Source organism: Equus caballus, chromosome 12 (assembly GCF_041296265.1).
Source record: "Equus caballus isolate H_3958 breed thoroughbred chromosome 12, TB-T2T, whole genome shotgun sequence".
Lineage (NCBI taxonomy): Eukaryota > Metazoa > Chordata > Mammalia > Perissodactyla > Equidae > Equus > Equus caballus.
Genome location: NC_091695.1, coordinates 36,151,109 through 36,169,617, shown reverse-complemented (window position 1 = coordinate 36,169,617; position 18,509 = coordinate 36,151,109). Strand labels below are relative to the sequence as shown.

At 37.9% G+C, this 18,509-nt stretch overlaps 1 protein-coding gene across 1 annotated transcript; it reads left to right on the top strand.

Moving 5' to 3' along the window:
• Window positions 1-11,973: 11,973 nt before the first annotated feature.
• Window positions 11,974-12,918, top strand: LOC138916910 (olfactory receptor 4D6-like). Its single transcript, XM_070230516.1, has one exon. It carries the CDS (start codon window positions 11,974-11,976, stop codon window positions 12,916-12,918), a length of 945 nt encoding a protein of 314 aa, XP_070086617.1.
• The last annotated feature ends 5,591 nt before the right edge of the window (window positions 12,919-18,509 follow it).

Here is an 18,509-nt window from a genome sequence, read left to right as displayed (position 1 = left end):
ACTCACTCCGCCATCTTGGTGACATCATCAAGATCTGAAGCAACCTTTTTGCCCTTGAAAGTCATATCCTGTTTTCTAAATCAAATGCCTTTCTTTCCTTTAATTGGCCATAACATGAGTCAAGATTCAACTTCTCTCTACCTTTTCACTGTTTTAGCTATTTAATTTTAAAAGTCCAATTCTATGTTCTGTGGTGAAGCAAATTAATTAAAATGTTTATATTTATGTTAAATTAACATTTATATTAAATTAAAATTAAATAGTTTATTAATATTATGAAAATTTATAATAAACTTTTAATTTAACATATTAAAAATAAAATCATATTTTCACTTAATTTTATGTTTATATATAAAAATTTTAATGTTATATTTAACTGGTAAGTTGCTTTTTTATGAGTCTGTCATCTTCTATTGCTGTTATTTCTTTCTGTTTTATTGAGATATATTGATATATGACACTGTACAAGTTTAAGGTGTACAGTACCATGACTTGACTTATGTGTGTTGTGGAATGATTACCACAATAAGTTTGGTTAACATCCATCATCTCCTATAGGTGAAAGAAAAAATAGTTTTTTCCTTGTGATGAGAACTTTTAAGATCTACTTTCTTAGCAACTTTCCAATATACCATATAGCAGTGTTAACTATAGTGACCATGTTGTATGTTGCATCCTCAGGACTTATTTATCTTATAACTGGAAGTCTATGCTTTTAACCATGTTCTGCCAATTTCCCCTCTATTGATTTTTTGTATGCATGTGATTCCTCCATAGAAAAGATATTCTCCACTGCCACCCTAAATAGTGCTATATTTTTAATAAAACAAAACCAAAATTTTCCAGGAAAAGTCTGTGCATTTTGCCCTCCCTCACCTGAGGGAAAGGTCACAACGTCTGAGGTGAAGAGAGTATGAGTTCATGATGCGAGGATGTGGTGCACAGTGTCCTTCTAATTATGAGTGTCAGTGCCCATCAAATCATCTGTAAATGGATTTAATATGTTAATATATGCAAAATTCCCAGCATAACATTGGGTAGACAATAGAAACTCAATAATTATGAGATTCTCTATGATAACAAGTTATTTGGAAGTGTAGAAGGCAGAATTTAAGTGTTTATCCTTGCTCTCTCTTCCAGACGTTCCTGTGTTTTTTCTTCATGGACCACAAAGGAAAATTCTGAGTTAGATCAACCCTGGGGAATCTCAGGGTCTGACCACTGGGATGGAAATTAATTATCTCTGCTTTCAGAAAATTTAAATGAGGATATGCTTTTTACACCCCAGAGAGTGATTAATTTATGCAGCCATGAATTTTGAATTCTGAAAATCCTTCCTTTGTAGAGACAGCCAAGTTGTAAATGTGGTGATTCATCTGCAAGGATAGAGAGAGCCATCTCCTCAAATGCACCCCCAACCACGAACTTTGAAAACCACTTCTCTACTGTCCAAAGCTACAGATGATAATAGGCACTAGAAAAGAATGTCTTAGAGGTTGCAATCTCTCTCCAATCTCCTTTTATCTTCTTGCTTCAAGTATCTTCCCACAAACACACATTTCTGGCACCAGTTTCAAGTTCTCTCAGTCTCATTAGAGAGCAACTTGGAGATGGGAAGGAGCTGGATGCGCCTGATTAGACTGCATTGAAAGCAGAATAAATCAAAATATAAAGTAGTTATAGAATAGATTGGCAAGAGGGAGAGGCAGGAGAGAGGGGAAGGGAGAGGTGATGACATCCAGTCTGCATTCTTTCTGTGTGTATGTACCATGGAGTCTTATTTACAAGTCCCCTGGAACTGTAAGACTTTGTGAAATGACAAGAACTTCTTTAGTATTTCTTCTCCATAAATTACTCCAATCTTTCTGTCTTCCCATAAACTCAACTCAGATTCTTCCCTTTTCTCTTCTGCTCTTCTGATGACATCCTCTGATGGGCATCCTGACCCATGTTTGAAGTTCTGCTCCTAGGAAGAGAAATTTTAAAAAAGTTCCTGTGGAGGTTGCTTGCTCCAGACCCCTACCCAAATAATTAGGAAGTGATATATATCTTAAGCACAAAGGAGGTGCTTCACTTCCAAACGTCCCCTTATTTGCATGCTGATGCCTGGAATTCTACCATCTGAAACTCATTTGTTAGTTTAAGGCTTGTCCTCTTTTAAAAGTGCCAAATTTTCTCTTTTAAAAGAAGTTATTCTTTAAGTTTCATAGTCATTTGTCCAGTAAGGATCTGAGAGAGAAAGCTAAAAGCATTCTAAGCTTCCTGAGAAGCTAAAAGAAATACTGAGTGAGGAAAAGTTTCAGACCAGAAGAAGGCGCACTCACAGACAAACTTCAAACTCAGGTTGACAGTTCTGGTTACATAATGCTGATAGCAATTTATGCCATTTCACTTTCACAGCCAGGACACCTGTCAAATCAAAACTGCAGTACAGATGCTCAAGCTCAAACTTAGTCACACATTTTAAGACAGTTGAGAATGGCAAGAGATAATTAAATGAGCTAGATGCAAAACATCTGGGTCTTGCACACTAGTAAAATCTTATCTGTTTTTTTGGTTTTAGTATTATCATCTAATTGAAGAAGGATCAACTCCCAAGATGCCTGCCACCATTTCCCTACATATACGTAAAGAAATTAATATTTACTGAGTGTCTACTATTCATGGAGCATTGTACCAGACACTTCACAGTTTCTGTTTGATGTGATCAGGTCAGTAACCTGCAAGGTGGATATTTCTCAGATGATCAAGGTTCTAATCCCAGATCCAAACGTTGACGGCTTTGACAATTTATAGATGTTACTTATGCTCTTGTATCCTTATTCTCTAAAATCTACCAAGGAAGTAATTCTAGTTTAAAATTGATTAACATCTAATTTTCACATCTATTTTGCAAAATAGGTGTGTGAATTAAATTATATACACATATGTAATCTGTGCAATTTATGTTAGGTTTCCATCTCTCCATGTGGTTCTGTGTGCAGAGTGAATTTTCTGTTTTATGGTGAGAGGAGGGGCTTTCCCCTGTCTCAAGGAAAGAATCACCTCTTCCAAGTTCAAGGTGTTTCTACATCTTTCACTATAAGAGTCCAGGGATCGAAATTATGTTAAAAACCCCTAACAATCATAAATAATTCTAATTTGTTTCTAAAGTAACATTCAGGGTAGGATATCCCTACTCCTCTTCTTCTGATGTCAACTTGTCTAATAGAAAATAAAACTTACGGTGCTGAGACATCTTACCCTTAAACTTTGAATGTTCTTCCTCAAGGCTACTCCCTAAACTGAATTTTTAAGGACAAAATAAAATAATGGTTAAAAAGAGCCGCTTGATGGAGTTTTCAATCTCAAGAAGACCAAACTCCCAACATCACCTCTAACACCATCTTCCTTTGAACTTGCATTATCTCTCAGAGTGGACTCACTTCTGTATTTAGCATATGTCAACATGGAGTCTCATGATATATAATCCATCCATGCCCAAGAGCCACTGTTCTTAAAATGCCCCTTTAGATAAGCACTCACTTTGTGCCTATCTTATATCATAAACTTTATATACACCCTCTGAACCAGGAGTCTCAGCAGCCTCATGGGATAGGCAATATCATTCCTATCAAGAAAAGAAACTGAGCCTCAAAAATAACCTGTTGGCATAATTGTAGCCCAAAGTCACACAACTTGTTAATTACAGTTAGAATTAGAAACAAGTACTGTCTTATCTCTAAAGCCCACTCAATATTAAACCACTACACTCTCTTACCATCCCTTTCTGCCAGCACAAGGGTCAAAACTAAACTTGGCTTCCACCCAAATATTTCTTCCCTCTCTCCTTCACTTAGGATCAGGCTCACATCATAGTCTGACATCAACCCCAATCTTTCCTGGCTCCCTTCACATTTCCTCTCACAGGAATTTCCTTTACTAAAACCCTCTATGTTCAATTCTGCTTGGTTTCTGCTTCTTGGAAGACCTGGACTAACACAATGCATTGTTCATAAAAGCTCCAAATACTAAACTATCTAAATGTCCATAAAGATGTGGTTGAATAATGGAGCTATATTATCCAATGGAATATCATATAGTGATAAGTGTAAACAAATTATAGCTACATGCAACAACATGGATTGACCTCAGAAGCATACTGTTAAGCAGAAGATGCCAGGCACAAAATAATACCTAAAATGTTACCTAATGCATATAAAGTTCAAAAACAGACAAAATTAATTTTATAGTTTATGGGTGCATAAGTGGCTAAAATAATAAAAGACAAGCAAGTGGTTACCACAAAAGTCAGGATTGGCATTAGATCTAGTGGTAAGGAAATGGACGGGGTGTAACATTCTAAGGCTTCTGAAGTGTTAGCAATGTTTCATTTCCCAATCTGGGTGATGGTTATAGAACAAACACGTAGTTTGTTCTATAGCTGTGCTTTACTTTGCTGAAAGTGAGCTGTCATTTACAATAGGAAGTTTTCTTAAGCCACCTGCTGATGCAAACAGTCTGAATACACCAATTAAATGACAGAGAGTGCAAGGTAGATTTTTTTTTGAGGAAGATTAGCCCTGAGCTAACATCTGCCACTAATCCTCCTCTTTTTGCTGAGGAAGACTGGCCCTAAGCTAACATCTGTGCCCATCTTCCTCTACTTTCTATGTGGGACGCCTACCACAGCATGGTTTGCCAAGCGGTGCCATCTCTGCACTCAGGATCCAACCCATGAACCCCATACCGCCAAAGCAGAACGTGCAAACTTAACCATTGTGCCACAGGGCCAGCCCCACTTCTGCTACTGTATATCTGTGGGACGCCAGCCACAGCATGGCTTGACAAGCGGTGCATAGGTCCGCACCCGGTATCTGAACTGGCTAACCCCGAGCCGGCAAAGTGGAACATGCAAACTTAATTGTTGCACCACTGGGCTAGCCCCCAAAGTGGATTTTTTTAAAAAAGACCCAACTATATGTTTTCTACAAGAAACTCACTTTAAATATAGAGACACAGATTAAAAATAATTCAGTCGAGAAAGATATACCAGAAGAAAACTGGAGAAGATACAGTGATGTGTCAATTAATGGGAGATAGTTCTGAGAAAAGAGTCTTTAGGTGATTTCGTCGTTGTGCAAACATCATAGAGTGTACTTAAACAACCCTAGGTGGTATAGCCTACTACACATGTAGGCTGTATGGTATTAATCTTGTGGGACCACCACATCCATCGTTGATCAAAATGTCATTCAGTGCATGACTGTATAGTAATTTGAGATAAGGCAGACTTTAGAACAAGGAAAATTATCAGTGATAAGGAGAGGGTTTTTTTCTTTTTGACGAAGCTTAACCCTGAGCTAACATCTGCTGCCAATCCTCCTCTTTTTGCTGAGGAAGACTGGCCCTGAGCTAACATCCATGCCCATCTTAGGAGAGGGTTTTTATAATGAAAATGATAAAGAGGTTAATTCTCCTAGTACACAACAAGCCTTAATGTGTATGCACTTAGAGTGTCAAAATAGATATGGTAAAAACTGATAGAAATACAAAGAGAAATAGACCAATCCACTATTATATTTGGAGACTTCAATACCTTCTGTCGGTAATTTATAGATCCAGTAGGCATAAATTCAGTATGCAGAACACAGTTGAATTAAAAAGCAACATTAATCAATTGGATCTAATTGATATTTATAAAATATTTCATCCCAAAACAGCAGAATACACATTCTTCTCGAGCTCACATGGAACATTCACCAAGATAGACCACATTCTGGGCTATAAAACAGACCGTCACAAATCACACAAAGTATGCTCTCATACCACAATGGAATTAAACTAGAAATCAATAACAGAAAGTTAGTTGGAAAAATCCCAATATATATATACATGTTGCCTAGTAACCTTTTAATAACTCCCATTGCATCTGCAACTGCTAGCTTCTCCATTGAAAATTATGTTTCTTACAAATATCTGACACTATTCCCTATGCTGATTATTATATTAGACTTCCAATTCAGTGTCTAAGGGAATAATGTGGACTGTGCATGTGTTTGGGTAAAGACGAACAGAGCAGTGAAGATGGGGAACCTGACAGGCTCACCTTTTTAATGCAAAGGTAGGTGCAGGCAACCTCAGCTTAGCACACATATAATTTTTTGATTTGATAGTGTTCAGTCTTCAGTCCCTGAAAGGTAAAATATTCATGTGCAATTCTTGAAGTGTACATCATTTAGAACTGAAAGCCTTAGGCTGATTAAAATCTCCTGCCTCTCATATAAAATATTAGGCGTCTCAAGACACCTTCTGATTAGAAGGTGATTTCCTTTATATTAAAACAAATTTCATAAACATTTATGGAGTACTTACAATATATGGGAAAATAACTGGCCCAGTTCCTTTATGAAAAAGAGATTCAAAGACAGCTGGGAACAGGGTGAGAAACACAATTGTATAATACCATTAGCATTATGATGATATTAACACCCTATGTTTGTATAATGCTTTGAAGTGTACAATGTGCTCTCATGTGAATTGTCATTTCATTGAATTTACAGCAACAAAAGTGAATGAGGGACAGAAGTGGGATGAGACTGGAGATAAAGGAGAACAAGGACTTGTTAAGTAACTACTGCATGTTAGTCACTGGCCAGCCATTCGTTCATCATCTATTCAAAAAGAATTACTGAATAATTGCTATGTGCCAGTAGGAGCTGGGGAAACAATGATGACAAAACTAAGTCCCTGCCTTCAAGGAGTTTACATTTGGAGCAAGAGGCAGAAATAAATAGATACATAATGACAGGCAGTAAAAAGTGCTAGATTATCTCAAGTAAACCCCACTGCAAAGCAAGGCATATGCTCCCCATTCTATGGAAGAAGATGCTGAGATGCATAAAAGTTAAATTGCTCAGGCCCATCCAGCCAAAATTTAAAATACTTGAATCTCAGTTCAAAGACTATTGTCTTTTGAACAAGGGGCCTCTAAGTTTCATAATGCAACCCTGAGGTTACAAAATAGACAATCCACCATTCCATCCTGACCTGACATCGCACCTGATAGTCTAGAACCTTCTAAAGTAATTGACCAGAAGAGCAAGTGGAACTGTATTCATTCAAAAGAGAAGCCAGCAGTAAGTAGCTTCGATCTCAGTTTCTAGAGACCTGACTTGGCTGGTCCGAGGCTCTCTATATGATGCCTCCAGCCAATGTCTCATGGAACCGTAACACACTGAGAGAATAATTAGAATTCTTTTCCCCACACATCTCTTTCCTTAATAAGTTACCTTTCTTAGGACAATTTTATGGAAATGGAAAAGAAAAACACAAGAGGCATAACATCAGAGCTCAAATTAATGAGGAAAACCTTTTACTTCAAAGTGTATGTTAATACGCTTTTTCTAATTTTCAAAATCAGAAGCCATTTAAAATCTATTTTAAAAATTAGATTACCAAAATCCAAATACCCACAGATAATAGCTGCTACTATTGAGGTAGACATCTTTCCAGACTTCTTTTAAACATATAGATTTTGGGGCCTGCCCAGTAGCATAGAGGTTAAGTTTACATGTTCTGCTTCAGTGGCCCAGGGTTCGCCAGTTCAGATCCCGGGTGCAGACAGGGCACCACCTCTCAAGCCATGCTGTGGTAGGTGTCCCACATATACAGTAGAGGAATATGGGCATGGATGTTAGCTCAGGGCCAGTCTTCCTCAGCAAAAAGAGGAGGATTGGTAACAGATGTTAGCTCAGGGTTAATCTTCCTCACAAAAAAAATAGATTTATTTGCAAAAGTAACAGTATGTGATACAGTCAGCACTTCAACCTATCACTAAAAAGGACTCTTACCACATCTAAGAGTAAAGTTCTACATTATCAATTTTGTTGGCTGAAAATACTGAATTATTCTATTGTACAGTAACTTATTGAACAAGTTTTATATATCAGATATTAATCTAAATTCTTATTTCTTATAATCTGTACTGTCACAAACTTTCTTTGCACTTATGGCATTAAGCACTTGATTTATTAACTGTTTAGCATAACTTCCTAAGATAGAATTCCTGAGTCAAAGGACTTGCACATTTTAAGTTTTGGCACGTATTTCAAGAATGACCCCAGAAAGTTTGTCCCTCTGTACACTCCTACCAACCATATATCTCCTTCCCCATATCCATGCAAATAATGGGTCGTTTAAACATTGACCAATACTTCAGGTGAAAATTGATATCTCATTGCAATTTTAATTTTCATTTCTTTGCTTAATAGTATAATTGAACATCAATTCATATATGAGCTGACCAACTATATTTCTCTGTGAATCATGACCCACTTTTGTTTTAAAGTATACATTTCTCACTGAATGATAAAAGCTCTATTTATAGCAAAAGTAGTAAACTTATTTTGTATTATTTTTTACATACATTTTCCCAAGTTTTTCATTCATTTTTAGTTTTTAACTTATTTTTAATGCTTTTGAAACATGGAAGTTTCATATTTTTATTCAACCAAATCTAATAGTCTTTGGTAATCTTTGGTGTAATGCTTACAAAGTTCTTCTCAACCCCAAAATTATAAAAAACAATTACTTAAATTTTATTCGAATATTATAATAAATTTGTTTTTTTGGCATTTGTATCATCAAGATGACAAACTCTTCAGTCTTCCATTTCAAGTTAAAATGTGTTGTAATTTATTTTGGCTTATAACATCCATCTATAAAAAGAAATCAAACATCCAACCACAATTAGAATTAGGCTGTTTCTTTACAATACCTTAATCATTAGTTAAAATTAGAAAACTAAAGTAATTTTTGACTAGACCTAGACCCGGTAAAGTTCATGTCTGGACTTACAGATGTACACAAAAACGCATTTCCAAAATGCTGAGTGCAGCATTATTTGAAAATAGTAATGAGGGCCCAACTAGGCAAACTGAAGGTGGCAATGTATGATTTTTGTGGCCCCTCACCTCCTGTAGATTCTACAAGCCTGACTCCCAATGCTACACACCCATCCTTAGTTTCCATATGACCTTTTCAACCCCTGTCGGCCAAGACTGCTATGATTTCCTGCCTAGCGCCCATTCCAATCTTGCCTTCATAACCAATGCTTGTTCTGGACATGGCTGATTGCCTTATACCTATGAAAATCAGTCTCTACCTTAGTAACCAATGTATTTACCCATCACGTCTACAAAGGATTAGGGAGATCTTACAGCAACAACAGCAAAACACGTAACAAAACAACAAAATATAAGTAGGAAACTGTTAAGAGATTACAATTGAGAAAGTATGGAGTAGGAAATTAACCCATATATAGGTTTTTGAGTGTATGGAAGACAAAAGAGAAATGGCCCAGTACGTAGTCTTCATTGTCTAAGAGGAAGATCTTACTGGTCTCCTAGGGGAGCTGTCCCTGACACTTGGGTCTAGGACAAATGTTTCCCTTGGAGTTTCAAGTTGGGAAGCTAATATATCTTGCCCTCAATACAATCCTAAGGTGGGCTCTTCTTTGTAGACACCTTTTATAAAGGGAAATAACATAATTTGAGTAGCTTTCTGTTGTTTGCTAGGTGGCAGTAAAAAATTCCAGAATACCACCTCCAGGTACTGTGTTATGATGGGATATTAAAGTAGGATTCTTATTGCATCATATTAAAAGAACCCTTAGAGAGGAAATTCACTTTTCCACAGGAATTAAATGGTTCTAATGGTGAAATCAGAAATCTAGGAAAATCAACAGAGAAGATTTTTATTTAAGAAGCTTTCTGCATGTCTGAACTCCTCAAATTAAACCATAAAATACCCTCAACTGTAACAGAACTGAAAAAAAGAAATGCCACTAAACAGGTCATTTGCAGGGTGCTTTATTATGTTTTTATCTCAGGGATTGTGCTCTGTTCTTTTTTTATCTAGTCTACTCTCTTTTTTATCCTATTTTCTTCAGATATGCTTCCATTGCTTTGAATGCCAAAACTGTTTACTTTCTACTGTTGAACTGGCTTTGGGTCATCTCAACTATTTGAATTTTTAAAAATTATCTGCAATATGAGAGTCCTTGGACATACAAATATTCATATTTAAGAGAGTTTTGTCCTCTGATGGCCAGATATCTGATTTGAAAAAACCTTACTTGCCAACATAGCAACAGAAGAAAATCCCTGGAATTTGAGGTTATATTTAATCCCAGGTTAAAATTCTCTATCTTTGCAAGAGTTTAACTGTTTTAGATTCTACCTATAGGTGAGATCATGCAGTGTTTGTCTTTCTGTGGCTGGCTTATTTCGCTTAGCATAATGTCTTCCACTCAGAGAAGCAGAGAGTAGGATGGTGATCACCAGAGGCTTGGGGTAGAGAGAAATGGGAAGATGCTAGTCAAGGGATATGAGCGGTACAAAGTTTCAGTAATGCAGGGTGAATAAGTCCTGGAAATGTAATGCACTATAGTTAACAATACTTTATTGTATGCTTGAAATTTGTTTAAAGGGTAGATATTAAGTATTCTCATGGCAAAAATTCAAAGAGGACTCGGAAAATTTTTATTAAAGTTATGTCTCTTTCACCAATCCATAGACTGATTCTAGAAAAATAAATACCCTTCTCCATTCACCCCTAAAGTAAGGAGGATCAGATTAAGTCACCACTGAGGTCTGGAAGTTTTAATGATGAGTTTGTTTGTGATGATTTCATGTGCTCTGAATTATGATTGCAGCTCTACACTCAACCAAGAGCCTTGTGGACCAAGTGAGATCCAAGTGTCTCAGAGCACATGGAGGAGTACTTATGAGGGCCTGATTCTTCTCTCCTGTATGAAAGGAGATGAGGATTAACTAGTCAAGCTACTTAATTAACTGTAAAGTTAATCTACCCACTATAATTCTGATATAGCAAAGTAAGCCCCACACTCTCTGATCTGGCAGAATGCTACAGTGGAAAAACCTCTGGAGACTGTTAAATAAAAATTATTCACCAGACACTTGTTAAAAATGGCAAGACAGATTTTATCCAAGACTGTTGCAGTAGAGGTCAAGACTATTGCAATAGAGGGGAGAGATTAAGCTCAACTGCAAATACAATGAGGAGAAGTTGGGATTTATAGCCAATGAACAGAGGGAGAGGGTCAGTGGATAGAGAATTACTAAAGGGAGAATGCAAGGATAGGGGGATTCTTGCTAAATTGGCTTAACAGGATTCTTGCTAAAGACAAGCCAAGAACTTTGATACAAGGAGTTAGATGTCTAGGGTGGGGGTTGAGAAATTTGATCAGATATCAAGGGTAGGGGCTTCTTGCTAAACTGATTTAGCAGGATTCTTGCTAAAGCTGAGTTTATCCAGGAAAAATGTGTAAGGTCGAGGTTGACACCTAGTTGAGAAGAGGGCTCAGAAGGGCCTAACTAAAATCTCGTCAAGAAGGGAGTCTCTGTCAAGTCAGAAAAATTATTTGGGTTCAAATCCTTGATTTGCCACTTATTAACTTTGTGATTTTGCAAATGTGGGAAAGTCATTAACTGCTCTAAGCTTCAGTTTCTCCTATGTAAAATGGAGATGATCATAACTACTCTACAGAGCCCACAGAGACACCACAAGAATCAAAATCAAGATGAAATGTTGCAGGTGAAAGCTTTTAGTAAATTATAAAGCTTTGCATACATGTAAAGAAGTTATTCCTGCAGGATAGAAAATAAGCCATGGTCAAATGACCATAGCCTTTCCATCTCCCTCTAGTCAGAGTAAGGACATAGGAGTGTGATGGTTCTTCTTGTCAACCTAGGGTTTTACAACAAGAAAGGAAAATCACCAGGATAAAGAGTTTCCACACAATGAAAAGGAAGACTCTAGCACAGTTTTTCTGAGTAGTCGTTATGATCTGGATACTTGCAAGAGCCTTATAACAATATATGATAAATGATATTGCCGCCTCATGACTGCATACTCCTAATCCTAACATATCTTCTCCTAAGGTAGAGCTAGCAGAGGGTAGTCCCCATCATGGGCCAGAGCAACCACACCACTGGGAAGGAATTTGTCTTCCTGGAACTCACTCGCTTCCGGGAGCTAGAGTTTTGCTTGTTTGTGGTCTTCCTTGCTGTGTATGTAACAACTGTGCTGGGTAACACACTCATTGTGCTGACCATCACCTGTGAGTCCCACCTCCACACTCCCATGTACTTTCTCCTGAGGAACAAATCAGTCCTGGACATTGTTTTTTCAGCTGTCACCGTTCCCAAGTTCCTGGTGGATCTTTTATCAGAGAGGAAAACCATCTCTTACCATGGCTGTGTGGTACAGATCTTCTTCTTCCACTTTGCTGGTGGGGCAGATATTTTTTTCCTCTCTGTGATGGCCTATGACAGATACCTTGCAATTGCCAAACCTCTGCATTATGTGACCATTATGAGGAGATCGATGTGGGTGGGTTTGGTGGTCGCCTCTTGGGTGGGTGGTGGTTTGCACTCAATTGTCCAGATAATTCTCTTACTTCCACTCCCCTTCTGTGGTCCCAATGTCCTAGATGCCTTCTACTGTGATGTGCCCCAAGTGGTTAAACTGGCCTGCACTGACACCTTTGCTCTGGAACTCCTTATGATCTCTAACAATGGGCTGGTGACACTCCTGTGGTTCCTCGGGCTCCTGGGGTCCTACACTATTATTCTGGTGATGCTGAGATCTCACTCTGGGGAGGGCCGGCACAAGGCCCTCACCACCTGCACCTCCCACATCCTGGTGGTGACTCTTCACTTTGTGCCTTGCATTTACATCTACTGCCGGCCCTTCACTACACTGCCCATGGACATAGCTGTGTCTATCAATAACACGGTCATCACCCCCATGGTGAACCCCATCATCTACACTCTGAGGAGCCAAGAGATGAAATCAGCCATGAAGAGACTTCAGAGAAGGATTGGGTTTTCTGAGAGCAGTAAACTGGGGTGAGCAGTCAGATTGAGATGGAAATCTAACTCTGATTAGTTTTTCTCAAACCGCTATCCTGGGAGTAAGAGACAGCTATCTCTTTTCTCCACGGTCATTTCTCTACATCCTCATAGACACTTAACTCTATTAGAGGGAATATAGAAACAAAAAGAAGAGATGAGGTTGAACAACATGAGATATTGGGCTTGCAGACTGGGGAGAGGAATGAGGTATAAGACTAAAATCAATAACCTAATGCTATTTTGTTGTAATCTGTGACTCTCATGCCAACATACTTTACCTCACTTTTACCACCTGTAATATGGAAATAACATTGTCTACTCACAAGGTTGCCAAGAGAGTGAAGAATTACAAATGTTGAGAGGATGATAGCTGCAAAAATTAGCATTGCTCCTGGAATTAATCAGGCATACAAACGATTTCCCTGTTATAATATTCCTAAATGTACATATATACAGAATATGGATGTATTTCTTTCTCACATGCTTTCTCTAGTGTCTCTGAGATTTCTCTGCCTTCTCTGATTATTCCCAGTTGATTATTAAAATCACTTCTTGATTTAATATTTTGAGTACAGAATCTTCAACTTATTTCAATATATTTCACTATTCTCAGATCCATTCTACTGATTTTCTCACTCAAATTAATCTCAAAAGTACTTGTACAAATTGGGGCTATATCTGCACAAAATCCACAAAGATAATTTATTTTTTGTTAACTTAAACTTCTTTATTCCCTCTATCTTCTCTCCACTTCACTCCCAGGGCTTTTATAGCTGGAGGAAAACTATAGTTTTGTCTATATATGCACAGACAATTCAAGATAAATCACTGGTAAAAAAAAAATACCTTTTCACACACTCAAGATCCATTTTTTGTAGCAGGAGAGAAAAGAAACACATTGTAGGCAGGGCCATTTAGGAATAGCCACTGGGTCTTCTTTGTAATCCACCTCTCTCCAAAGAGGACGATTCTAAAAATGTAATTATGTAGAGAGACAATAAATCTCCCTTCTCTCTTTATTCCTGCTTCAAATTCTACCCTTCAGCCTCCAAAAGTCATTAAAAAATTGGCCAAGAGGAATAAGAAATCTCAGGAAACTTCAACATATAGACCATTCTTTTGAAATTGTTATGATGCATTAATACTTGCAAAATGCTCCTAGTAGATGACATACATTTGTGATTTTCTCTGAGTCCTACAAGACAGAGACATTGGGCCAAGACTCTTAACCACATGGCAGTGCTTCTCAAACTTTTTAAAATTATTGCCCCCCCCCCAAGGAGCTTTATTAGGTATTTTTACTAATTGCTTTCCCACAAGAAAATGTAATACCAAAGATATACTGTATATCTTTTTACACACCAAAGATCTTTGAAGGACCACACATCATTGCAATATCTAAGATTTTTTGGCTACCAATAACCAATTTTTGCCCCCTTGGTCACATTGCCCACACTGAGAATGAATGATAACATGGCATTAGATATTTCTATTAACATGTTTCCCCAAAATTCAAAGAATCACAGAATAAATAGCGTATGTCTTCTGGGGCCTTGCAAGAATTTGGAAAGCATAGAAATGTGGGCATCTTTGTTCGTGTGTGTCTGTAAGTGCATGCATATGTATGTGTGTGCACATATGAGTGGATTTGTGTCCAATAATGACTTGGAAAATATTTAATAACTCCCACTGGAACTCCAACACTGTCATAAGAATGTCCATTCTATTTCCACACTCAGATATAATAAAATTCCCTTTGCTAATTCTCATATTAGGCTTGAGCCTAAGGGACTACTGTATGTGATAGGGATGCTTTGGGACCAGATGAAGAGCCATGATGATGTAACTCCCTCAGTCTGCCCTTTCCAATGTGAAGTTTTAAGAGAAGATACCGAAGTCTAATGTAACTAACCTGCAGAAGGACTTCAACTTCTAACATGATATTTCCCCAGAACCATACACACTGAGGCCCAGATATCCAGTCTCAGATGGCATAAATTCCAGCTTGGATACTGAAGGATTTGGGTAAGAATATTGAACTGTCAGAGTGTGAGACATTGTGGATTATACATGGATAGGATGTGCATGAAAATGTACCTAGTGTATAAGATATTGCAAAAATAGCTGAAAATTTTAGTAACGGAAAACAAAGAAGTAGATTTTAAATACTGGAAAAGGAGGAATGTCTCCTTAAGAAGAAGGAGCCACAGAGATGGAGTCAGCATGGTAAAAGAGAAAGCAGCTCGTATTTGATGGAACAATTGAGTTGCATATAAGGAGCAGATTTTATTCTAGCTTAGGGTTTGTCCATGGGATCATGGAGCCTCTTTCCACAACATTGGTGCTTCCTTAAAAAACATAATCTTAACCTCAAATTATCTTAAAAACTGTGGAGGTTTCAAAGGCAACCCTATTTCCATACACTGCCCATGACTCATTGGGTCTCTTTAGCCTTTGATCCAGAGCCTGTCTTATTCCTGAACCCAATGACCCAGGGCTGAAGGCTCAAGTCCACTTGGTTAATTCATGCAAGTTCATGGAAACAAAAATAGTTAAGTTGGTTCAAAGAGAAGTTGTACTTCTATTGAATCACATTTTATTGCGATTCAATAGAATATTCTACATATGTCTTCATAAATAACCCTCATGATAGGCAGGTCAGATTCTGTTTTCAGGAAAAAGCGAAAGGAATCAAGTTAATTGAATGTCCACTCTGATCTTGGTACTTTACAAACATGATCATAGTTACTCCTTATGCCACCCATTGAAGTAAGTGGTATGCTTCCCAGTTTGCAGAGGAATAAATTGAAGGAAAATAAAGAACTTGCTCCATGTAACAAATGAGGAAGAGGCAAAATTCCAACCCAAATTTGCCCTACCTGAAAACTCTTAACATTGCCCTACACCGCATCACATTAGATTGCCCTCACATTTTACAACTGAGGATCCAAGGAACAGAGAGGCAATGTGACTTTCTCAAGGTCACAAAGGTGTTTTATAGCCTGGATCAGAAAACAAATCTCTATCTGGCATCCCTCAGGCCATGTCAAAGATGTTAACAAAAGAGTTTCTTAGCCTGTGTTCTTCAAGATCCTTCTCCCTCACTCACATTCCAATGCCAATGCTTATAAGTAATGATGTGCACTTACCAGCTAGATTTATAAATTTAAGAAACATTTATTGAGGGCCTGGCCCTGTGGCCGAGTGGTTCAGTTCATGCAATCTGCTTGGGCAGTCCAGGGTTTTGCCGGTTCAGAGCCAGGGCATGGACATGGCACCCCTCAGGCCACGGTGAGGCAGCATCCCACACAGCACAACCAGAGGCACTCACAACTGAAATATACAACTATGTACTTGGGGGCTTTGGGGAAAAGAAGGGAAAAAAAGAAAATTGGCAACAGATGTTAGCTCAGGTGTCAATCTTTAAAAAAGCAACAAAACATTTATTGAGCACCTAACGCATGCCCCATACTAAGTGAAGATTTGATGATATTAGGATGGATGAAATACTGAGCAGACAGGATGAACTTGAGGTATAATAGGGAAATTATAGTGTGCTATGGGAAAAGAGACATATAATTAGACGAAACTGTTAAAAATACCAGAAGAGAAGTCAGTGCAGGGAATGAGTCACAAAGGGGTGTCAGGGAAGTTTTCACAGAAGAGGAGTCTCTGGACCCGAGTGTTGAAAGGTCAGTGTTTGTGAAGACGGATAGATGGGAGATTCTGAGAGTAGGGAGGATACGGTAGGTAGAGGGAGCAACAGGATCACAGATCCAAAGGCATAAGAATGTGTATAACATTTAAACACCTGAAACAGAATCAAAGGAAACAGGGCACTAGATAATATCGAAGATGGAGGGAAGTCTTAGATGCTATAAGAAAAGTTTAATCTTTATTCTATAAGCAATAGGGAACTACTAGAAATTTTCCAGCAAGGGAACAAATGGTCCCATTTATGACTTGTGAAGATATTTCTGCAAACAACAGAGAGGATGAATTAGAGAAAACTACACCGAAGAAAAGGAGACCAGTTACAGAACTCCTGCAACAATCTGAGGAGAAGCGATAAAGGTTTAAGTGAGGATGAGGAGAATGGGACAAATTGAGAGAAGTGAAAAAAGTAGTACCCTCAGGAGAGTTTTAACAGTGCCCAGGTCTCTTGCATGTGGGTGGCTCAATATAAGTCTTTTGGATAAAACATACTGCCTATCAGTACATGCTGTGGAGGTAAGTGTGCCCTCAGAGACTGAATAAACTGGGAAAACAAGACAAGTCATCAAATTCTCCAGAGCAAATGAGAGGCAACATGTGTTTTGGGCTTATTTATCCACATAGTTTTTCAAGACTCTTACCTTCCCAAAGTTTGTTTTTACACAGACCAATCATGATGCTTCCCAGTTGGGCACTGATCTGGACAGTGACCATCTATCAATAAGGTAATGCCAGGTGATTCAGGCAGATGCTTAGGCTGAGGATGGCTTTTACCTATAACTCTGAGTTAACTTTGTGGCCACTGCCACCATCATAAATCTTCTTATAAATTATTGAAATGACATGGGCTGAATATCAAAGTCTAACTCCATCACTAGCTTCCTGTGTGATCTTATACTTGTCACTTGGGCCTCTTAAGAACTTTATTTTTCCTTAATTGATCTTCAAACAACCAAAGGTTGCTTACTCCTGACTCATACGGGAAAAATACAAGGAAATAAAAATCCTCTAAGTTGGATCTGCCCCTTCCTCCTCAGCCACGACTCTATAGTAAGAGAACATACCAACCCTCAGGGATGGGGAACAACCATTGCTTCCATCTTGTGTTTATCTTACTCCATCAGAAAGTGAAAATCCCAAGCTCACTAGAAACTGTTTATCTTTTATAGGAAGGGCACAGGAGGAAATTCACATTTACCTGTACTGCCTACATTTCTGTGGTAACCTTGAATTTCATGCTCGTTCTCTATGTATGCATGTCTGGACCTTTGTGAACATAATCATCTCCATCACCATCTTTGTCAACTTCTTTGTGTTAAATTCATCATTTACCCTTGACCTCTTAGTATCTATGAAATGAAATAAAACATTGAAGAGAAGATGTCATTTCTGAAAGGTCTAAAATTCCATCGATGGAAAGAGGAAATTGAGGAGCTAATAAAACTCACCACTGAAAGTTCTGTAGAGTGTTCCTTACACAAATTATTCATGGATTTATATATTTTGAAACTGGCAGGCAGTGTGGTATAATGGAAAGATCCTAGAACTAAGAGACAGAAGAAAACTGTGTTACTTTTTCTCTGCCACTGGTTTTCTGAATTACTTTGGAAAATTGGCTTATACTTATTGATTTCAGTTTTGGTATTATTAAAGTGGGAATAACAGCTTTCTCCCTAAACTCAGAGGGATATTAGGAAATTTTATTGTAATTAAGTGTGCAGTAGCTTTTAAAACAATAATATGCTGTTCAAATTGACCCATATCATCTTGTTACTGAAAGGCATTTGAGGGTTGATTTATTCCAATGGCTTTTAAGCCATAGAAACAAAGTGAAACTTGAATAAAATCAGAGCTGCTCTGATTCACGAAGATGTA